General features: G+C 47.8%; 3 protein-coding genes across 3 annotated transcripts in view; all 3 read left to right on the top strand.

The window, feature by feature from the left end:
* Nucleotides 1–20,911, top strand: part of LOC116983098 (gastrula zinc finger protein XlCGF49.1-like) — a gene marked incomplete at its 5' end in the record, with an annotated part of 145,233 nt that extends 124,322 nt beyond the window's left edge. Inside the window, one exon of the mRNA XM_033036691.1 lies at nt 20,551–20,911. The remainder of the gene's footprint in view (nt 1–20,550) is intronic.
* The window catches only part of LOC116982908 (zinc finger protein 229-like), a 968,520-nt gene that overhangs the window by 219,944 nt on the left and 723,858 nt on the right, over nt 1–24,718 (top strand). The window lies entirely within an intron of this gene.
* On the top strand, nt 19,777–20,525 carry LOC116983093 (zinc finger protein 239-like; the record flags this gene model as incomplete). The annotated part of the gene is made up of 1 exon (XM_033036678.1): nt 19,777–20,525. A coding segment is annotated over one exon (744 nt), but the record flags the coding sequence as incomplete, so codon positions are not given.

Consider the following 24,718-nt stretch of genomic DNA (forward strand, 5'->3'; position numbering starts at 1 on the left):
GGGTGAGGGGGGTGCAGGTGGTGAGTGGGTGAGGAGGTGAGGGGTGAGGTGGGTGAGTGAGGTAAGTGGGTGAGATGGGTTGGGGGAGGGGGGGTGGATGGGGGTGAGGAGGTGAGAGAGGAGGGGGTAATGGCGGTGAGCAGTTGAGGGGGGTGAGGGAGGAGGGGTTGAGGGGGGTGGGGGGGGGGGGGGTGGGGGGGGGTGATGAGGTGAGGGGGGGGAGTGGGTGAGGGGCGGTGAGTGTGGGTGAGTATGTGAGCGGGGAGTGAGTGGGTGAGGGGGTGCAGGTGGTGAGGCGGGGTGAGTGGGTGTGGGAGTGAGGGGTGGTGCGGGTGGTGACAGGGTGAGGTGGGTGTGGGAGGGTAGGGGGTCAGCGGGGAGAGGGTGAGGGGGGTGCGGGTGGTGAGAGAGTGAGGGGTGTGCAGGTGATGAAGGTGGTGAGGGAGAGGGGTGAGGGTGGGGTGATGAAAGGGGGGGTGAGGGAGGAGGGGGGGTGAGGGGAGGGAGGTGTGAGTGGGGGAGGGGATGAGTGGGGGAAAGGTGGTGTGGGGGTAGTGGGTGAGGGTTTTGAGGGGGGAGTGGTGAGCGGGGTGGGGTGAGGGAGTGAGTGGGTGAGGGGGTGCAGGTGGTGAGGGAGTGAGGGGGTGCAGGTGGTGAGGGGGGATGAGGGAGTGAGTGGGTGCAGGTGGTGAGGGGGGGTGAGTGGGTGAGGGAGGAGGGAGGAGGTGGGGGGTGAGGGAGGATGAGGGGGGAAGGTGTGAGTGGAGGAGGGGGTGGGGGGGAGTGGGTGAGGGGCTGAGTATGTGAGGGGGAGAGGGAGGAGGGGTGGGGGTGAGTGGGGTGCAGGTGTGTGAGGGCGGGGGTGGGTGGGGTTTGTGTGTGGGGGGGCGGGGGTGAAGGGGGCGGGGCCGCCGCACGGACCTGCACCTTCGGGGATACACAAAATTGCTGGGGAAACTCAGCGGGTGCAGCAGCATCTATGGAGCGAAGGAAATAGGCGACGTTTCGGGCCGAAACCCTTCTTCAGACTCGGGGAACTTCGGGGATCCTCGTCTCGCCAACTGTCGCTCGTTCGCCCTGCGCCGTGACGTCCAATCGCCGCGCCCACCCTGCGCCGCGACGTCCAATCGAAACGCCCACCCTGCGGCGTGTCGCCCAATCGCCCCGCCCACCCTGCGCCGTGACGTCCAATCGAAACGCCCACCCTGCGCCGTATCGCCCCGCCCACCCTGCGCCGTGTCGCCCAATCGAAAGATCTTATAGCTCTGCTATAGGAGCTTTGGTCCAATCGCCCCGCCCACTCTGCGCCGTGACGTCTCCCCGCCCCGCCCGCCCTGCGCCGTGACGTCACCGCCCATCCGAGGTCGTCGCTCCGTGAGGAACTGTCAAGATGGCGGTTGATGTTTAAATGTGAAGTCGGCACCAACTGCCGGAGTGACGCAGCGGGACAGACAGACAGACAGACGGGCAGCGTCTGTGGAGAGAAGCAACTGGGCGGCTGTGGTTTCCGCTCCACACCCCGATGGTGATGATGCTGCACTGAAGGTAAAAAGCTACAGTAACTTTGTCATCGAGTGATAGATGTGGAAACAGGCCCTTCACGTAGCAGTGTTACAACGTTTGAGATTTTATAATTCAAGCCTGTAATATATTCCATCTGATAAAGTATTAAAATAACTTTAATTTGACACCTAATTCACGTTCATATCTTCAGTATTAAAAAAGTTATGGTCATTTTCATCCTCGGAAATTAGCATATAGGGAGGTTTCACGGCAGTCGGGTCACGACCCATGACCCGTACTGTTGCTAGGCTACTCCAAATGGATTACACGCGAAGTACTGCAGGTAAACACTGACCATTGTTACCAGCTTAGCGGGCCCGTTAAAACCCGCTGAAAATGTCAATTTTTGCGCTGTAATTAATTATGGAAATCGGGATAAATTAAGGGACAGAAGTTTAGGGGTAACATGAGGGGGAACTTCATATGAAGAAAGACTGGATAGACTTGGTTTATACTCTCTAGAATTTAGGAGATTGAGAGGGGATCTTATAGAAACTTATAAAATTCTTAAGGGGTTGGACAGGCTAGATGCAGGAAGATTGCTCCCGATGTTGGGGAAGTCCAGGACAAGGGGTCACAGTTTAAGGATAAGGGGGAAATCCTTTAAAACCGAGATGAGAAGAACTTTTTTCACACAGAGAGTGGTGAATCTCTGGAACTCTGCCACAGAGGGTAGTCGAGGCCAGTTCATTGGCTATATTTAAGAGGGAGTTAGATGTGGCCCTTGTGGCTAGGGGGATCAGAGGGTATGGAGAGAAGGCAGGTACGGGATACTGAGTTGGATGATCAGCCATGATCATATTGAATGGTGGTGCAGGCTCGAAGGGCCGAATGGCCTACTCCTGCACCTAATTTCTATGTTTCTATGTTTACTCAGAGAGTGGTAGCGGTGTGGAATGAGCTTCCAGTGGAAGTGGTGGAGGCAGGTTTGTTGGTATCATTTAAAAATAAATTGGATAGGCATATGGATGAGGGAATGGAGGGTTATGGTATGAGTGCAGGCAGGTGGGACTAAGGGAAAAAAGTTGTTTGGCACGGACTTGTAGGGCCGAGATGGCCTGTTTCCGTGCTGTAATTGTTATATGGTTATAAGCGTGAGAGACATTTAGCCTACTTCAGAATTACAAAAGTGAGGAGAAATGACGGTAGATAGAAGCGAGAGCTGAAGGGACAACAGCCAGAGTGCTTGGCGAGCATTGGCCGTTTGCTCACTGCATTTCATCAACTAAGGCATTATTTGTGTCTTTTCTTGATTCCTTTGGCATCTAAAAAGTTTCAGAAGTGATAAATCTGGCTGTAATTTTTTTTAATCGCCCATGGTTCCCAAGTGGGTTTTTACATACAAAATGAAAACGCATCTGAAGAAAAATTTACAGCCAGATTTATCACATGAGAATTTTTTGATACCAAAGGAATCAAGAAAAAACACAAATAATGCCTTACTTGATGAAATGCAGTGAGCAAACGCGATAATTCCCAATATTTTCAATGTTTACCAAGCACTTTAGCTGCTGTAGTCCCATCAGTTCTTGCTTCTCTATACCTTCATTCCGCTTCACGTTCGGAATTCTAAAGTTGGGTACATGTCTCTCACACTTACCCCGACTCCCACAATTTTTTTTCAGTGCAAAAACACAACATTTTGCCCGTTTTTAACAGGTAGGAAAGTACGCGTTTCTAGCATTAATAACATATACCGGAAGTGACGGATGTCTTCCAGTTGGATTTAGCTGCTCCGTGCGTCGAGCCCTATGACCCAGTGACCTTGCGTGCAACCCCCCTATTGCTTTCCCATTGACGTAACACAAAAGCTGTGATCGAGGATAGTCAAAAGCCCATAACTTTCTTAAAAATTAAGAGAACTGAATGAAATGTTCATTTATTATAGATTGAAGCATTCCGAAACAAATATGATACATCTTATTTGAATGACCTGAAATTAAAGCATATAATGAAAGCACCTAATTGTAGCTAATTACAAATTATTGCAAATTGATGGAAATAGTAATAAACATTTTCTATTTTAGTAATAAACTAGTAATAAAACTAGTAATAAACTATGGTAGTAATAAACACCCAGACTGCCTTGAAAATTCAAAAATATGATATTCTCAAGATCAGAACTTTAATATTATTGTAACGTTAAAACAAATAGTAAATACCCAACAAAAAATTCATATTCATCAGTGTCATCAAATCAATTAAATTCATCTAAATTCAATTGTTAGATCTAAACATCTGTCCCATTCTTAAAAAAAGGCTAAACATTTTTTTAAAACAGCCAATGTATCCAAATAACAAACTGATCGACATTCTGGCAGGCAGTTTGCCAGGGCTACACATGTGGGTTTAAAATAAATAGTGGGGGGGGAGGGATTGACAAATTGGGAGTATAAAGATGTAGTTGAAGGGGAAGTGGCTACAGGAAAAATTACAAAAGATTCTCGACTTAAAGGGAAGGAAATCAGGGCCAATTGTGAGAGGGGAAGTGATTTAGTGTTATGTAATGAACCATTAGGAGGCATTAGGTTAATGATCCATTAGGAGGCAGTGACCATAACATGGTCAGGTTTAATCTACAATTGGAGAGGGAGATGAGTAGATCGGAGGTGTCAGTGTTGCAGTTGAATAAAGAGAACTATAAGGCCATGAGGGAGGAGCTGGCCAAAGTTGACTGGAAAGATACACTTCCAGGGATGACAGCGAAACAAAAATGGCTGGTGTTATTAGGAATAATACAGAAGTTGCAGGATCAGTTCATTCCTAGGAGGAAGAAAGAATCCAAGGGGAGAAAGGGACAACCATGGCTGACAAGGGACGTCAGGGTTAGTATATAAATTAAAGCGAAGAAGTACAACGTAGCAAAGATGAGCGGGAAGCAAGAGGATTGGGTAATGTTTAAAGAACAACAGAAGATAACCCAAAAGACAATACAGGAAGAAAAGATGAGGTACGAGGGTAAGCTAGCCAAGAATTACACAGAGAGTGGTGAATTTGTGGAATTCTCTGCCACAGAAGGTAGCTGAGGCCAGTTCATTGGCTATATTTAAGAGGGAGTTAGATGTGGCTAAAGGGATCAGGGGGTTTGGAGAGAAGGCAGGCACAGGATACTGAGTTGGATGATCAGCCATGATCATATTGAATGGCGGTGCAGGCTCGAAGGGCCGAATGGCCTACTCCTGCACCTATTTTCTATGTTTCTATGTAAGAATATAAAGCAGGATAGTAAAAGCTTCTTTCGGTATGTGAAGAGGAAAAAGTTAGTTAAGACCAAAGGTGGACTCTTGAAGACCGAAAAAGGTGAATTTATTGTGGGGAACAAGTAAATGGCAGATGAGTTGAACAGGTACTTTGGATCTGTCTTCACTAAGGAGGACTCAAACAATATTCCTGATATAGTAATGGCCAAAGGATCTAGGGTGACAGAGGAACTGAAGGAAATCCACATCAGGCATGAAATGGTGTTGGATAGACAGATGGGACTGAAGGCTGCTAAATCCCCAGAGCCTGATGGTCTGCATCCCAGGGTCCTTGAGGAAGTGGCTCTAGAAATCGTGGATGCATTTGTGATAATTTTCCAATGTTCTACAGACTCAGGATCAGTTCCTTTGGATTGGAGGGTAGCTGATGTTATCCCACTTTTTAAGAAAGGTGGGAGAGAGAAAACGGGGAATTATAGACCAGTTAGCCTGACATCGATGGTGGGGGAAATGCTGGAGTCAATTATAAAAGATGAGATAGCCGCACATTTGGATAACAGTAATAGGATCGGTCCGAGTCAGCATGGATTTATGAAGCGGAAATCGTGCTTGACTAATCTTCTGGAATTTTTTTAAGATGTAACTAGGAAAATGGACAAGGGAGAGCCAGTGGATGTAGTGTATCTGGACTTTCAGAAAGCATTTGATAAGGTTCCACATGGGAGATTAGTGGGCAAAATTAGGGCACATGGTATTGGGGGTAGAGTGCTGACATGGATAGAGAAGTGGTTGGCAGACAGGAAACAAAGAGTAGGGATTAACGGGTCCCTTTCGGAATGGCAGGCAGTGAGTGACTAGTGGGGTACCGAAAAGCTCGGTGCTGGAACCGCAGCTTTTTACAAGATATCAATGATTGGGATGAAGGGATTCAAAGTAACATTAGCAAATTTGCAGATGACACAAAGCTGGGTGGCAGTGCGAACTGTGAGGATGCTATGAGAATGCAGGGTGACTTAGACAGGTTGGGGGAGTGGGCAGATGCATGGCAGATGAAGTTTAATGCAGATAAATGTGAGGTTATCCACTTTGGTAGCAAAAACAGGAAGGCAGATTACTATCTAAATGGCGTCAAGTTGGGAAAAGGGGAAGTACAAGGGATCTGGTGGTCCTTGTACATTAGCCTCTGAAAGTAAGCATGCAGGTACAGCAGGCAGTGAAGAAAGCGAATGGCATGTTGTCCTTTATAACAAGAGGAATCGAATATAGGAGCAAATAGGTCCTTCTGCAGTTGTACAGAGCCCTAGCGAGACCACACCTGGAGTATTGTGTGCAGTTTTGGTCCCCTAATTTGGGGAAGGACATTCTTGCTATTGAGGGAGTGCAGCGTAGGTTTACAAGGTTAATTCCTGGGATGGCGGGACTGGCATTTGTTGAGAGAATGGAGCAGCTGGGCTTGTACACTCTGGAGTTTAGAAGGATGAGAGGGCATCTCATTGAAACATATAAGATTGTTTAGGGCTTGGACACGCAAGAGGCAGGAAACATGTTCCCGATGTTGGGGGAGTCCAGAACCAGGGGCCACAGTTTAAGTGTAAGGAGTAAGCCATTTAGAACGGAGACGGCGACTTTTTCTCACAGAGAGTGGTAAGTCTGTGGAATTCTCTGCCTCAGAGGGCGGTGGAGGCCGGTTCTCTAGATGCTTTCAAGAGAGAGCTAGATAGGGCTCTTAAAAATAGCGGAGTCACGGGATATGGGGAGAAGGCAGGAACGGGGTAGTGATTGGAGATGATCAGCCATGATCACATTGAATAGCGATGCTGGCTCGAAGGGCCAATTGGCCTACTCCTGCACCTATTGTCTGTTGTATATTGATCCCATTCACACAAGAATTCACAATATAAGATGATTTTTAAATCTCACTTTGTCATGAATTTCTATGCCAATAGAAGCAACTGAATGTTTAATTCCCATTAATTGTACTCTGTTGGTTTATAACACTGATGCAGGCAAGGGTTGCTTTACACAGACATTTATTCAAGATCCACAAACATCCACTCTCAAGATAATCAAGATAATTATTTTTGCACAATCATGTCATAAGAACATCTAATTATCTATATTTTGTGTTATTGTCTATCCATGATCAATATTTTCATACTAATCCTGACTAAAATCTATGTACTGTGGAAGTTTTCAATTGGATATTTAGTATGAAAGTATTAGAAACATAGAAACATAGAAAATAGGTGCAGGAGTAGGCCATTCGGCCCTTCGAGCCTGCACCGCCATTCAATATGATCATGGCTGATCATCCAACTCAGTATCCTGTACCTGCCTTCTCTCCATACCCCCTGATCCCTTTAGCCACAAGGGCCACATCTAACTCCCTCTTAAATATAGTCAATGAACTGGCCTCAACTACCTTCTGCGGGAGAGAATTCCAGAGATTCACCACTCTCTGTGTGAAAAAAGCTTTCCTCATCTCGGTCCTAAAAGATTTCCCCCTTATCCTTAAACTGTGATCCCTTGTTCTGGACTTCCCCAACATCGGGAACAATCTTCCTGCATCTAGCCTGTCCAACCCCTTAAGAATTTTGCAAGTTTCTATAAGATCCCCCCTCAATCTTCTAAATTCTAGCGAGTACAAACCGAGTCTATCCAGTCTTTCTTCATATGAAAGTCCTGGCATCCCAGGAATCAGTCTGGTGAACCTTCTCTGTACTCCCTCTATGGCAAGAATGTCTTTCCTCAGATTAGGAGACCAAAACTGTACACAATACTCCAGGTGTGGTCTCACCAAGACCCTGTACAACTGCAGTAGAACCTCCCTGCTCCTATACTCAAATCCTTTTGCTATGAATGCTAACATACCATTCGCCTTCTTCACTGCCTGCTGCACCTGCATGCCTACTTTTAATGACTGGTGTACCATGACACCCAGGTCTCGTTGCATCTCCCCCTTTCCTAATCGGCCACCATTCAGATAATAATCTACTTTCCAGTTTTTGCCACCAAAGTGGATAACCTCACATTTATCCACATTATACTGCATCTGCCATGCATTTGCCCACTCACCCAACCTATCCAAGTCACCTTGCAGCCTCCTAGCATCCTCCTCACAGCTAACACTGCCCCCCAGCTTCGTGTCATCCGCAAACTTGGAGATGTTGCATTCAATTCCCACCAAATCATTAATATATATCGTAAATAGCTGGGGTCCCAGAACTGAGCCTTGCGGTATCCCACTAGTCACTGCCTGCCATTCTGAAAATGACCCGTTTACTCCTACTCTTTGCTTCCTGTCTGCCAGCCAGTTCTCTATCCACATCAATACTGAATCCCCAATACCATGTGCTTTAAGTTTGTATACTAATCTCTTATGTGGGACCTTGTCGAAAGCCTTCTGAAAGTCCAGATATAACACATCCACTGGTTCTCCCTTATCCACTCTACTAGTTACATCCTCGAAATATTCTATAAGATTCGTCAGACTTGATTTACCCTTCATAAATCCATGCTGACTTTGTCCAATGATTTCACCACTTTCCAAATGTGCTGCTATCCCATCTTTAATAACTGATTCTAGCAGTTTCCCCACTACCGACGTTAGACTAACTGGTCTGTAATTCCCCCTTTTCTCTCAGCCTCCCTTTTTAAAAAGTGGTGTTACATTAGCTACCCTCCAATCCTCAGGAACTACTCCAGAATCTAAAGAGTTTTGAAAAATTATCACTAATGCATCCACTATTTCTGGGGCTACTTCCTTAAGTACTCTGGGATGCAGCCTATCTGGCCCTAAGGATTTATCGGCCTTTAATCCATTCAATTTACCTAACACCACTTCCTGGCTAACCTGGATTTCACTCAGTTCCTCCATCTCATTTGACCCCCGGTCCCCTGCTATTTCCGGCAGATTATTTATGTCATCCTTAGTGAAGACAGAACCAAAGTAGTTATTCAATTGGTCTGCCATGTCCTTGTTCCCCGTGATCAATTCACCTGTTTCTGACTGCAAGGGACCTACATTTGTTTTAACTAATCTTTTTCTCTTCACATATCTATAAAAGCTTTTGCAGTCAGTTTTTATGTTCCCTGCCAGTTTTCTTTCATAATCTATTTTCCCTTTCCTGATTAAGCCCTTTGTCCTCCTCTGCTGGTCTCTGAATTTCTCCCAGTCCTCTGGTAGGCTGCTTTTTTCTGGCTAATTTGTACGCTTCATCTTTTGTTTTGATACTATCCCTGATTTCCCTTGTTATCCACGGATGCACTACCTTCCCTGATTTATTTTTTTGCCAAACTGGGATGAACAATTGTTGTAGTTCATCCAAGCAGTCTTTAAATGCCTTCCATTGCATATTCACTGTCAACCCATTAAGAATCAATCGCCAGTCTATCTTGGCCAATTCACGTCTCATACCCTCAAAGTTACCTTTCTTTAAGTTCAGGACCCTTGTTTCTGAATTAACAATGTCACTCTCCATCCTAATGAAGAACTCAACCATATTATGGTCGCTCTTGCTCAAAGGGTCACGCACAACAACACTGCTAACTAACCATTCCTGATTACTCAATACCCAGTCTAGAATAGCCTGCTCTCTCGTTGGTTCCTCTACATGTTGGGTTAGAAAACTATCCCGCATACATTCCAAGAAATCCTCTTCCTCAGCACCCTTGCCAATTTGATTCACCCAATCTATATGTAGATTGAAGTCGCCCATTATAACTGTTTTACCTTTGTTGCACGCATTTCTAATTTCCTGTTTGATGCCATCCCCAACTCCACTACTACTGTTAGGTGGCCTGTACACAACTCCCACTAGCGTTTTCTGCCCCTTAGTGTTTCGCAGCTCTACCCATATCGATTCCACATCCTCAAAGCTATTGTCCTTCCTTTCTATTGCGTTAATCTGCTCTCTAACCAGCAACACTACCCCACCTCCTTTCCCTTTCTGTCTATCCCTCCTGAATATTGAATATCCCTGGATGTTCAGCTCCCAGCCTTGGTCACCCTGGAGCCATGTCTCCGTGATCCCAACTATATCATAGTCATTAATAGCTATCTGCACATTCAACTCATCCACCTTATTACGAATGCTCCTTGCATTGAGACACAAAGCCTTCAGGCTTGTTTTTACAACACTCTTACCCCTTATACTATTATGCTGAAAAGTGGACAGACAATAACACAAAATATTGATGATATGGATGTTCTTATGACATGAGTGTGCATAAAAATAATTAATTTGATTATCTTGAGAGTGGATTGTGATAGATTGGAATGTGGCCGCTGCCATGATTTAAGCCCCGCAATATCGGCAGACATGACACGGCCGATCTCGGGGCCTGAATAACATATTTTGCATCATCAGATTAAAATGAAACCACACCAAAAAGCAAGGTAAGATGTTAAATATACGACATATTTTTTTTTTGTCCTTGATGTTAATTTTGATCCGTGATGTTGAAGGCGTTAGAAGTCGCGTTTAACTTCAATCCAGCGATGTAATCGAGCAGCAACTTTTTTTTTTAAACGGGACCGGGTTCGCAGAACAAATTTTCTTCATCAGCTTGTAGTCCGAGCAAATCCCTCTCCGACAACCAATACAAACCTGCATTTTAATCCCACATTCCCCCACAGCCTCCGGAATCTCACGCACAGGCAGTGGGCAGATCTGGAGCACCACTGATGTTAGGATTTTGTAACAACACTACTTCAGGACCTTCAGGTCCTTTAGGAATAAGGGGTGGGCCATTTTCAAAATTCAATTTAATGGTCACTTAATTAAGGGTTAGGGTTAGGCAGACGGCAACAAAATTGTTAAAGGTAAACCAAGCCAATCTTTAATCGATCATCAACTGTGAGTGGTGGGTAGTACAAAGAGCACAAACGTTGCTCAGTCTGTCCCTGGGCTCCACTCAAAGAACAAAGGAAAGTTAGTGTAATTATACATTTTCAAATCAATAAAACACACCTAAATCTGAGTGAAAGGTCCGTAGCCAAAGGGAAATAAGGGAGGCTGGACCCATATATTTGCAATGTCAGCCTTATTCTCAAATCTTGGCACAGCTGCAGTACAGCTGCCCATTCCGGAAGAACAACTAACTCCATTTTGTTTTCAAATGACTTCCATCTTGGTTCCAGAATGGGCATCCGCCTGTGAACTAAAACAAGCTTGTAAGACTTGGATGAAAGCCACTACCTTGTCCTTAGCTGGGACAGGCAGTTCAGACAGATATCTAATATGGTGTTCAAGAAGGAACTGCAGATGTTGGAAAATCGAAGGTACACAAAAAAAAAGCTGGAGAAACTCAGCGGGTGCAGCAGCATCTATGGAGCGAAGGAAATAGGCAACGTTTCGAAACCCTTCTTCAGTCTGAAGAAGGGTTTCATCCCAAAACGTTGCCTATTTCCTTCGCTCCATAGATGCTGCTGCACCCGCTGAGTTTCTCCAACTTTTTTGTGTGTATCTAATATGGTGCTGTGCCCAGACAATACATCTCTATGTTAATATATTGTTAATACATTGTTTCAATGATTAGTATAAACCAAGCTTCTAAGACTTTCCCAGACTTTATTCTGCTGGGAAAATTCTCTTTTAAATTTGACTGCTTTCTGTTTTTGAGCAAATCTCCATTTTTAAATTACGAACCAAACTTGACCAAATTAAACTCTTTAATTCCCTCCTCTTTATCACATTGTAATGACCTTCACATTCCTCGGTATTTACACAATGGCCGCAAGCATTTAATGATGACAATTAGAGCAATGATCAACAGAAAGATGAAGCCACAATGTATCAGGGTACCTCAAATTCCACTGACCCAAATGAAAGGCCACCAGTTCCCATATTCCTTACCATATCCATGCATGTCACTGCTAACCTTACAGATCCTTTTAAGTTTCGAGGGAAATGTGGGCAGCTAGGTCAGTGATATTAGAGGATTTATCAGGGATATAGGTGCAAAACTCTTGTTCTATTAGAGCATAGGTGCCCCCTTTTTCTGCCAAGATAAAGTCTAATGCCCTGCGATTTTGCAAGACCATAGTGCGGATGGCAACCATTCCTCTGAAAGAGATATCATGGCTGTCTTTGCATCTGTTAGGGCTCCGACAGTTGCATTTGCCATTACTTCTATGGCAGAGGCCATATTGAGCAACTCACTAGCTGACTTGGCTGTCCCGTACATGGGGAAAGCGATCATCCAAAATCTCTGTGCTTCTGAGATATTCCTTTTATCTCTCAGAGTTCTAGTTATCTCTGCAAGATCCTGGACCATCCTCATATGGGGAACAATATAGGCTAAATAATAGCACCCGTTCCAGTGGGTTTTTTTTCCCCACCTCCTTTCCCAAGTGCCGTAGTCTCCTGGTGGCATCCCTGGCAACCATGGATATGCCCATAACCCACACACAAAGTATGTTCCATTCACTGGTCGTGGTGGTCCCTGAGGAGAGATTGTGGTGCATGAGCTGTTTCCCAAATGTACCCCTTTTTCTGGGTAGTTGCAGTGACATGAGGTATTTACTGGTATACGGGGGTTACTTGTTATTCTCAACCAAGGTATTTTCCATACCCTAGGTTCATTTGCCTTCCATCCTGGTTTAAATAGGGGTGTGTACCATCCTTTAAAATTATTATACTTGGGTTCCCTGCGCTTAACAGTTCCATTCCCATGTGCTTGTCGGGTTCATTTGGCAACGGCTAGACATTGTGATGTTGCTGTAAACAGAATAGGGCCACCCTATCAGTCATATGTAGGGGTATTGGCACTAGTGCTACGTCTCCCCCGCTGTTTTGGGGAACCTGAGTCCACACCCAACAGTTGCTTGCCATTCCCTCTTCGAGCGAACTCATAACTCATAGACAAGAAGGTGTTAGTCCAGGTCATCTGGGTCATTCCCAGGACCAGCAACAAGATTGGTAGTGTTTGTACCATCATGTGTTTTTCCTTTTCTTTTTTATTTAAGCCCAATGTTTTTGCAATCGGTGAGATGTATCCAGCGAGAGTTGTTTTCGACTTTAACAGCAGTTGGTGTGGTTAGCAGTACTTGGGACGGCCCTTTCCAGTATTCGTCCAACGTTTTCCGATCCCAATTTCATATCAGCACGTAGTCGCCGGGCTGGACCTTTTTTTCTGAGACTCCGTCAGGTAATGGTCTTTGATTCCTTCACCTGTAAGTGTATGGCTGACAGAATATGGGTTAGTTGCTGTACATAGGTTATTATCTCATCATTCAATGCGTGTAAGTCTAATGTGCCTTCATGGGGTCTACTAGCTCCCCAAGGAGTCCTTAATGGTCTACCATAGACAATTTCTGCTGGTGATAGTTTTATACATTTTTCTGCCTCTCAGCGACTTTTCGAGTCCGACAGAGAAAGACAGAGAGAAAGTGAGAGACAGAGAATGACAGACAGAGAGAGAAAGACAGGGACAGAGAGAGAGACAGAGTGAGAGGCAGAGAGAGAGAGAGGGAGTGAGAGAGACAGAGAGAGGGAGAGACAGAGAGAGACAGAGAGAGAAAGAGTGAGAGACAAGAAATGAGAGAAAGAGAGACAGACAGAGAGAGTTACAGAGAGTGAGAGAGAGACAGAGATACAGAGAGAGTACACCTCAAAGGCTGCCTACCCCCCACATTGGATCCCTATCAGTTTGCCTACCGCAAGAACAGGAGTACGGAGGATGCCATCTCAACGGCACTTCGCTCCGCCCTCTCCCACCTCGACAACAGAGACACTTACGTAAGAATGCTGTTCATCGATTACAGCTCAGCATTCAACACCATTATACCCTCTAAACTGATCACCAAACTCGGTAACCTGGGCATCGACCCCTCCCTCTGCAACTGGATACTGGACTTTCTAACCAACAGACTCCAGTCTGTTAGGTTAGACAAGCACACTTCAACCCTCACCCTCACAGGGCTGTGTGCTGAGCCCCCACCTCTACTCCCTCTTCACCTATGACTGCACACCTGTACATGGTACTAACACCATCATCAAGTATGCAGATGATACAACGGTGATTGGCCTCATCAGCGACAACGATGAGTCGGCCTATAGGGAGGAGGTCCAGCTCCTAGCAGCATGGTGCGCTGACAACAACCTGGCCCTTAACTCCAAGAAGACCAAGGAGCTCATTGTAGACTTCAGAAAGTCTAGGGGCGGCACGCACACCCCCATCCACATTATCGGGACGGAGCTTCAGCTTCAGAACCAGCTTCAGGTTCCTGGGGGTCAACGTCTCCGATGACCTCTCCTGGACCCGCAATACCTCAATTCTGGTCAAGAAGGCTCACCAGCGTCTCTTCTTCCTGAGGAGACTAAAGAAGGTCCATCTGTCTCCTCAGATTCTGGTGAACCTCTACCGCTGCACCATTCAGAGCATCCGTACCAACTGTATCACAGTATGGTATGGCAACTGCTCTGTCTCCGACCGGAAAGCACTGCAGAGGGTGGTGAAAATTGCCCAACGCATCACCGGTTCCTCACTCCCCTCCATTGAGTCTGTCCAAAGCAAGTGTTGTCTGCGGAGGGCGCTCAGCATCGTCAAGGACTGCTCTCACCCCAACCACAGACTGTTTACCCTCCTACCATCCGGGAGGCACTACAGGTCTTTCCGTTGCCGGACCAGCAGGTCCAGGAACAGCTTCTTCCCTGCGGCTGTTACATTACTCAACACTGTACCTCGGTGATTGCCAATCAACCCCCCCCCCCCCCCAGACACTCCTTCCGCCAGGAAAAAAAATAATTGCACTACTATGACTATGCACGTAAATATATTTATTTATTGCTCATATTCTATGTTCTATGTCTCTCTTCTAGGGTATCTTCTATACCCCGTAACACTGCTCTCTCTCCCCATCCTCCCCACTCGTAACAAGGGCAGAGTCCCCCTAGTCCTCACCTTTCACCCCACCAGCCGTCACATACAACAAATAGTCCTCCGTCATTTTCGCCACCTCCAACGTGACCCCACCACTCGCCACATCTTCCCATGTCTGCTTTCCGCAAAGACCGCTCCCTCCGTAACTCCCTGGTCAATTCTTCCCTTCCCTCCCACACCACCCCTCCCCGGGCACTTTCCCTTGCAACTGCAAAAGATGCTACACTTGTCGCTTTACCTCCCCCCTCGACTCCATCCAAGGACCCAAACAGTCATTCCAGGTGCGACAGAGGTTCACCTGCATCTCCTCCAACCTTATCTATTGTATCCGCTGCTCTAGATGTTAGCTGATCTACATCGGTGAGACCAAGCGTAGGCTTGGCGATCGTTTTGCCGAACACCTCCGCTCAGTCCGCATTAACCAATCTTATCTCCCGGTGGCTCAGCACTTCAACTCCCCCTCCCATTCCGTATCCGACCTTTCTGTCCTGGGCCTCCTCCATTGCCAGATTGAGCACCAGCGGAAATTGGAGGAGCAGCACCTCATATTCCGCTTGGGCAGTTTGCACCCTAGCGGCATAAACATTGACTTCTCCAATTTCCGTTAGCCCTTGCTGTCTCCTCTCCTCCTCTGCTCTCCCTCAGCCCACGGGCTCCTCCTATTCCTTTCTCCTTTGAGAGAGAGACAGCGAGGGAGAGAGAGACGGAGTGAGAGATTCAGAGTGAGACAGAGAGAGACAGAGAGAGAGAGTCACAGTGAGAGAGAGAGTGACACATTACAGAGAAACAGAGACGGAGACGGAATGAGAGATAGAGAGACACACAGAGAGAGAATGAGAGAGAGCGAGAGGGGCGAGCGAGAGATACAGGGAGAGAGAGACAGGCAGAGAGACAAAGACATAGAGACACAGAGAGAAAGAGAGGGAGGGAGAAAGAGAGAGACAGACAGACACAGACAGACAGAGTGAGACAGACAGTGAGAGGGAGAGGGAGAGAGACGGAGAGGGAGAGGGACAGACAGGGAGAGAGATACGGAGAGAGAGAAAGAGTGAGAGAGATTCAGTCAGAGACAGAGAGAGAGAGACAGTCAGAGAGAGGGAGAGACATGACAGAAACAGACAGGGAGATGGAATGAGAGAGAGAGAGGCAGAGAGAGACAAAGACGGAGGGAGAGAGACAAAGAGAGAGAGAGAGAGAGAGAGAGAGAGAGACAGAGAGGGAGACAGAGAGGGAGACGGAGACAGTGAAGGAAATACGGCACATCTTGGTGCACAATACTTAACAGCATGCCATTACCTGAGAGACGGTGAATGACCAATATGCATGCACACACTAATTGACATTAACTGACACTACGAAATTAATATTTTAGAGAGAGACAGACAGAGAGAGTGAGAAAGGGAGAGAGACAGAGAGTGTGAGAAAAAGAGAGAGACAGGCAGACAGAGAGGGAGAGAGATAGAGAGACACGCACAGATGGGGTAGTGAGAGACAAAGAGAGAGAGAGAGTGAGAGACAGAGAGAGAGTGAGAGACAAAGACAGAGAGATAGAGAGGGAGAGAGGAGAGACAGAGAGAATGAGTGATAGAGAGACAGAGACAGACAGAGGGAGAGAGACAGACAGAGAGAGACACACACAGGCAGACAGAGAGAGAGAGACACACAGGCAGACAGAGAAAGAGAGAGAGATAGAGAGAGAAGGAGACACAGAGAGAGAGACAGAGACCGAGACAGAGGCAGAAAGAGAGAGATAGTGAGAGACAGAGAGAAAGTCCGAGTGAGGCTGCAATCTGAGCCTGACACTGTTTAATATATATATCAACGATTTGGCAGTAAAGTTGGACCAGAGCACAGCTTCTGGACGGAGAGGTAAAGTCCCTGTTTTATGCGGATGACTTGGTTCTGCTGTCCCCCACAGAACAGGGACTGCAGCAACAGTTGGACCTTCTTGATGAGTACTGCCAAACTTGGGCCCTGGCAGTAAATCTAAAGAAAACCAACGTCATGATTTTTCAGAAAAGACCCAGATGTCAGGAAGATAAATACAAATTTACTCTCAATGGTATTATTATCGAACACACTATGAGCTATACTTACCTCTGTCTAACTGTTGCAGCATCAGGGAGCTTCAATATGGCAGTGAATGCACTAAAAGAGAAAGCTCGATGAGCTCTATACAATAAAAAAAAGTTTCTACAACATCCAAATTCCAATTAAAATCTGGTTTAAAATATTTGACTGTAATCCAGCCTATTGCGCTTTATGGTAGTGAAGTATGGGGTCCGCTCAGTCACCATAGTTATAGTAAATGGGAAAAACATACAACGGAGGCCCTGCATCCGGAATTTTGTCGGATCATCCTCCGTATCCAAAGGAAAACACCAACAAACGCATGTAGGGCGGAATTAGGCAGATACCCACTGATAATAAATATCCAGAAAAGAGCACAAAATGTTTGGAATCATCTTAAATCTAGCCCCCCAGATACCCTCCAGCTTAAAGCAAGAGAAAACAGAATATGCGGCCACTGTTTGACAGGTGAGGTTGAAACAGAGGTGCACTTTCTCCTAAAATGCAAAGAATTTGACAAAACAAGGAAAACATACTTTGACAAACTCAGTTGGCAACCCCTGATTTTAAAGAACTAGATGATACATCAAAACTAAGAATAATCCTTGGTGAAGGAAATACGACATATCTTGGTGCACAATACGTAACAGCATGCCATAACCTGAGAGACGGTGAATGACCAACATGCACATATGTACGCACACACTAATTGACATTAACTGACACTAAGAAATTAATATTGAATTGCGAAACTTGCTATTGTGTTGTACTGCTTACAGCTGCAAGAATGTGTAGCAATCAATAAAGGGCTATAGGCCTATTGCGAGTTTATGTACAGGGACATATCTATCCATGCACTGTATACTTGTATTTATACTTATGCATTTTAAATATGTATGTCATGTTTTATACTTTGGCAATATAACAATGTATTTTTTATCATGCCAATAAAGTTTTTAAATAGAAATTGAATTGAGAAAGAGCAAGACAGAGACAGAGAGGGGGAGAGAGAGAGAGACAGAGGGAGAGAGAGAGGGAGGGAGAGGGAGACAGAGAGCGAGAGACAGAGACACAAAAAGAGATGGAGAGGGAAAGACACAGTGAGATACAGAGAGAGAGAGGGAGAGACACAGAGTGAGACAGAGAGGGGCAAACAGAGAGAGGGAGAGAGAGCGAGAGAAACAGAGCCCAAGAGGGAGACACAGAGAGAGAGACACGGAGAGAGAATTCATAGCAAAAGGTTAGCATTCATAGCAAAAGCATTTGAGTATAGAAGCAGGGAGATTCTACTGCAGTTGCACAGACAGAGATAGAGAGAGAGAGACAGCGTGAGGCAGAGTGAGAGACAGAGGGAGGGAGAGAGACAGAGCGAGAGAGAGAGAGACAGAGGCAGAGAGAGCGAGGCATAGAGAGGGAGACTGAGACAGAGAGAGCGTAATAGAGAGAGAGACAGACAGAGAGAAAGAGATGGAGAGACAGATGGAGAGACAGATGGGACAGAGAGAGACAGAGAGAGAGGGACAGACAGACAGACAGTGAGAGCCAGAGGGAGAGAGAGAGACAGAGGGAGAGAGAGAGAGTGAGATACACAGAGAAACATAGACATAGAAAATAGGTGCAGGAGTAGGCCATTTGGCCCTTCGAGCCTGCACCGCCATTCAATATGATCATGGCTGATCATCCAACTCAGTATCCTGTACCTGCCTTCTCTCCATACCCCCTGATCCCTTTAGCCACAAGGGCCACATCTAACTCCCTCCTAAATATAATGAATTGGCCTCAACTACATTCTGTGGCAGAGAATTCCAGAGATTCACCACTCTCTGTGTGAAAAATGTTTTTCTCATCTCAGTCCCCCTTATCCTTAAACTGTGACCTCTTGTTCTGGACTTCCCCAACATCGGGAACAATCTTCCTGCATCTAGCCTGTCCAACCCCTTAAGAATTTTGTGAGTTTCTATAAGATCCCCCCTCAATTTTCTAAATTCTAGTGAGTACAAACCGAGTCTATCCAGTCTTTCTTCATATGAAAGTCCTGGCATCCCAGGAATCAGTCTGGTGAACCTTCTCTGTACTCCCTCTATGGCAAGAATGTCTTTCCTCAGATTAGGAGACCAAAACTGTACGCAATACTCCAATGTTGGAGGAAACGGAGCACCCGGAGTAAAAACCCTCGCAGGTCAAGGGGAGAACATACAAACTCCACAGACAGCACGCGTAGTCAGGATCGAACTCGGGTCACTGGCGGTGAGGTAGCAGCCGTACCGCTGCGCCACTGTGCCGCTCAGAATTATATAACGGTTTCCTCAGCCATAAACGCACCTAATATGTGCTAGTAATGTCCTGTATACCAGCTTGTTGACCCTCTATGTTCCCCTCCTGCAGGGTTTAGGAGCCGTTGCTGTGGACGGGGACGTGAGCGGCCATTGAGGGTGGCCAGGGTGCCGGTGAGTCTCCCCCCTCCCCCCCATCTGCTCGGTGTGCGGGCTGAGCTTCGATGGAGGACCACATGATGGGGCACAACAAGGAGAAGCGTTATGAGTGTGACGTGTGTGGCAAGGCCTGGCAGAGCCCGAGCAGTCTGGAGATCCACCGGCGGGTGCACACGGGAGAACGCCCCTTCGACTGCTCGGAGTGCGGCAAGAACTTCACCCAATACGCCAGCCTGCTGCAGCACAACCGCGTGCACTCCGGTGAGAGGCCCTTCACATGCTCCGACTGCGGCAAGGACTTCAGAAGGGCGGGTAACCTGAAGATGCACAGGCAGGTGCACACGGGTGAGAAGCCCTATGGCTGCACTGCCTGCGGCAAGAGCTTTGCCCGGTTGTCGGGGCTGCGGGAGCACCAGCGGGTGCACAGCAGTGAGCGGCCCTTCACCTGCTCCGACTGCGGCAAAGGCTTCAAGTCGTCTACGCACCTGAAGGAGCACAAGCGCGTGCACACCGGGGAGCGGCCCTACACCTGCAGCGACTGCGGCAAGGACTTCACCCAGTCCAGCAGCCTGCTTGTGCACCAGCGCACCCACACCGGCGAGCGCCCCTACACCTGCACCCAGTGCGGCAAGGGCTTCACCCACTCCAGCAACCTGCTGGAGCACCAGCGCACCCACACCGGGGAGCGCCCCTACACCTGCGCCCAGTGCGGCAAGGGCTTCACCCGGTCCCACAACCTGCTGGAGCACCTGCGCACGCACACCGGCGAGCGACCCTACACCTGCGTCCAGTGCGGCAAGGACTTCACCAAGTCCAGTCACCTGCTGGTGCACCAGCGCACACATACCGGTGAGCGCCCCTACACCTGCGCCCAGTGCGGCAAGGACTTCACCCAGTCAAACACCCTGCTGGAGCACCAGCGCACCCACACTGGCGAGCGCCCCTACACCTGCACCCAGTGCGGCAGGGGCTTCGCCCAGTCCTACACTCTGTTGGAGCACCAGCGCGCTCACACTGGCGAGCGTCCCTACATCTGCAGCGACTGCGGCAAGGGCTTCACCTGCTCCTCCAAGCTGCTGTACCACCAGCGGGTGCATGCCGGTGACCGTCCCATCCCCAGACCGGAGTGTGGAGAGCGCTTTGCCATGGCTTCCCACGCCCTGTCTCACCAGCGCGTGCACACCAGTGGCCAGCCCAATGACTGCCCGTATTGCGGTGAGGAGTTTGACAGCTCGCGGGGGTTGCGGCAGCACCGTCGGACCCACGCCGACGAGCAGCTGCTCCCACTGCGGCAAGCGTTTCAAGGGAGCATGGAGGCTGCTGGAGCACCAGCGGATACACACCAGAAAGAGACCCTTTGTGTACACTGAGTTTCACCCGCCTTCACCACCTGCTGGAGCACCGGCGTGTTTACACCGACCAGCGCCCCTTTACCTGTCCGCTCTGTAGCAAGGCCTTTGCCCGTTCCACCAGCCTGCTGGCACACCGCCATGTGGATAGGCGCTGTTTAGGTAAACACAGAATGCTGGAAGGAATGGGTAAGGTTTCGGGTCGTTTCTTCAGTGACCCATTCCTTCTCTCCAGAGATGCCTGTCCCGCTGAGTTACTCCAGCATTTTATGTCCTTTTTTGTAAACCTGCATCTGCAATTTCTTTTTAAACCATTCTGGTTAACCATCTCTGCACCTTCCCCAAAGCCTCCACATCAGTCCTGTAATGGAGTGACCAGAACTGTATGCAATACTCCAAATGCTACCTGACCAATCTATCTATCTATCTATCTATCTATCTATCTATCTATCTATCTATCTATCTATCTATCTATCTATCTATCTATCTATCATTCTATAAAACTCTCGCCCCATCCGTCCGACATCCGTCCGTCCGGCTGCCTGTCTGCCTTTTGATTCGTTGACTTTCTGCCTTTTGATTTGTTGACGGCTGCTCCTTCCTATCAGCTTCCAACACACTTCGAAACAGCTTCCAACACACTTCGAAACAAACTTGCAAGACAGGAACACTCTGAACCTTTCACTGCTGCAGCAGGCAGGGGAGGTGATTTTTTTGCAGGGGAGTGCTGGCATCTTACATTTGGGAACGGCTTCAGTTCCATTGGAGGAGACGAGTGCATGGTGGAATATTGGGTTGGGGGATCACACCATTGGGGGAGCAGACCCAACGGGTCTGCACTTGGTCTAGTATACTATTAAAACTCCCGTGCCATCCGACCGGCTGCCGTCCGTCCGGCTGCCTGTCTGCCTTTTGATTCGTTGACTTTCTGCCTTTTGATTTGTTGACGGCTGCTCCTTCCTATCAGCTTCCAACACACTTTGAAACAAACTTGCAAGACAGGAACACTCTGAACCTTTCACTGCTGCAGCAGGCAGGGGAGGTGCAATTGGATTTTTTTTTTAATCCACTGCTGAGGGAGGCAGGGGAGTGCTGGAATCTTACATTTGGGGACGGCTTCAGTTCCATTGGAGGAGACGAGTGCATGGTGGAATATTGGGTTGGGGGATCACACCATTGGGGGAGCAGACCCAACGGGTCTGCACTTGGTCTAGTATACTTTTAAAACTCTGTGTGTGTGGGTGTATGTCATTATTTTTGCCTTTGATTCGTTACTCCGCGAAAACCAGACGCAAAAACACCGAGATTTTTACCATTTTGCTAGCGATTTTACTTTTACATTCGCTGATCCACTACTCATTAAATTTAGTCATTTTTCTGTACACATTTTTAATAAAATCCTTTCCCCCCCCCCCCACTCACTCATTTTTTCGCCTCACGCTGGCCACCTTCTCATCGCGTGCCGTCCGGCTCTCCTCCACTTCCCCCCCGGCCCGGCTCTGTCATGCTGGCCGAAGCCACATATCGGCTGGTTCCCCGCTGCTTTTCGCCGTCCTCGCTGGCGGCCAGCTGTCTCACTTGGGATCACGCCCACCCACTCCACCCACCACCCCCTCCCCGTACTCGGGTTCTGAAGCGCCGAGGATGCGAGGCCTCACAGTCTGATGGGGCCGCTTTCACAGACTTAACCGTGAGCGGCCCCAGCATTTAACCCGCACTCTGGGAACTCGGCATCTGATGGGGAAGAGGAGGCTTCTAGAGGGAAGTCAGGGACAACTTACAATCCAGCAGCAGAGTGGCCCCGTTAATGGATTCATTCCACAGTGAGTTCAGTTCGGTAACAACCTCCCCTCTCCTGCCCCCTCCCCTTCTTCACCCCCCCTTCTCCCCTCCCCTTTTCTCCCTTCTCTCCCCCCTTCTCCCCCCTCTTACCCCCCTCACCCCTTCGCTTCTCCCATCCATACTCCCCCCTCCCCCTCTCATCCCCTCCCTTCCTCAGACCTCTCACCCTCCCTTCCCCCCACCTCTCCCCTAACTTCCCCCCACCTCCCTTCCCACACTCTATCCACCCCCTCTCCCTCTTGCCCCTCTCTCTGTCTCTGCCCCTCTCTCTCTGTCTCTGCCCCTTCTCTTTCTGCCCCCACTCTCTACCCCCCCCCCCTAGAAGCGTCTGCCAGTTGGGGGCTATGCGTCAGTAGATAATAATAATAATAATATATCTTTTATTGTCATTGCACGTCAGTGCAACGAGATTTAATGTGCAGCTCCACTGATGTACAAGAAAGGTAAATAAATACAATACATAAATAAACAAGCTGAATTGATTGACGTGACCATCTGAGGGAGACTGTCCAAAGGGGGTGGGTGGGGGGGGGCACTCATTAGGGCCGGTTCAGAGCCGCTATAGCTCTTGGGATGAAACTGTTCCTGAGTCTGGAGGTTCGGGCGTAGAAGGCCTTGTAACGTCTGCCGGAGGGAAGTAGTTGAAACAGACCGTGGCAGGGGTGTGATGAGTCCTTATGGATGCTGAGGGCCTTCCTGAGGCACCGCGTGTGGTAGATGCCCTCCAAGGCTGGTAGCTCTGTCCCGATGATCCTCTGCGCTCTGTTGACGTTATGGGGAAAAAGGAGCAAAAACTAATATTGATATAATATCAAGGGGGTAGTTAGCGTGTGTGACGCCGCATGCTGCGTCCCCCTCCCTGCAACCGCACGTTGGGGGAACAGACCCAACGGGTCTGCACTTGGTCTAGTGTCCCTTAAAGCTGTACATATACATTCCTCTCTCCCCTCTCAACACTCTCTCCCTCCTACCACTCCCTCCCCCATTTGAACACAAATTCTCTCCACTCCACCCTCTCGTGCCCCCCTCCTCTCTCTCACATACTCCCTTTCTCCCTGTCTCTCTCACAAACAACCTCGACACCCCTTCCCTACGGTGCCTCTCCCAGGCAGAAATAAATAGCTTCCCCCTTCCCCACATCTCCGTCCCTCTCTCACGCACACACACTCCCTCTGTCTTGTTCTCTCTCTTGCTCTCTCACACTCTCCCTCTCTCTCACACACACACACACCCTCTTTCTCTCACACACACACTCCCTCTTGCTCTCACACACACTCCCTCTCTCTCATACACACAAACACTCTGACCCTCTCGTGCTCTCTCTCACACACACATTCTCACTCACTCTCTCACACACATACACACTCATTCACACATGCACACTCACACACGCTGTGTCACACGCTCTCTCTCACACGCTCTCACACACACATTCTCACACATGCACATTCACACATGCTCTCACTCACACACACATTCTTACACAAGCATCATCTCTCACACACACACTCTATCATACACAAGCAGGGCCGGATTTAGATGAAGAGAGACCCTAGACTATTCCACTAGGGAGGTCCCTCCCAATCCCCCACCCCTACAACCAGGGGAAGATGGAAGAGTCCACCAGATTTACACCGATGTGCAGCCGAGCGTGGCCAATGAGATAAGAGGCTGGAAAGCTGCGCTTTTAAAAAAAATGTATTTATTTATTGCCAGTGCTAGTGTTGAGTTATCGCTTTCAAACACTATTATTCTGAAATGGAAGGCAGGGGAAATTACTGAAGGGTTGTTTAGAGACCACAGTGCGTTGTAACCGTATGTATGAAAGGCCTTTGATAGTGTCAACAATATTATACACCAGGCCCGTACAAAAATACTATGCACCAGGCCCGTACAAAAATATTATGCACCAGGCCCATTTCAAAAAGGGGGGAGGCATGATAGGATTACAAAAGGTTTATGTGAAATAAGTCAGCGCAGCGCATATCACAACCGCGAAGCTCAAAGACCGTTGCGGCCGGGGTCCAGGGCCCGCTTAAGGTCTGGGGTTGTAGATGCTCTCTGGTGAATTCTGAGCCTCATTTTGGAGCATTTTTGCACCAAATATATGACCAATATTTCTGAAATAATTTTGGTTGAGTCAAGAGTAATGAGTGGGTGGAATGGGATGATTGGGGTAATCGTTGTATATATTTTTTTAAATCAAGAATTGAAGCTGTCCTTGTTTTAATAATCAAGTGGTACTGTAAAATGTTAAGTAAAATGTTATAAAGGAGCATGCAAACACTTCAAATAAAATACTGTACATTTTTTCAGTAAATAAAACCTTTTTTAAAAAATGTTTTGTGTGTCGATCCTCATGATTGAGGCAGTGCAG

Source organism: Amblyraja radiata, chromosome 1, assembly GCF_010909765.2.
Source record: "Amblyraja radiata isolate CabotCenter1 chromosome 1, sAmbRad1.1.pri, whole genome shotgun sequence".
NCBI classification, from domain to species: Eukaryota; Metazoa; Chordata; class Chondrichthyes; order Rajiformes; family Rajidae; genus Amblyraja; species Amblyraja radiata.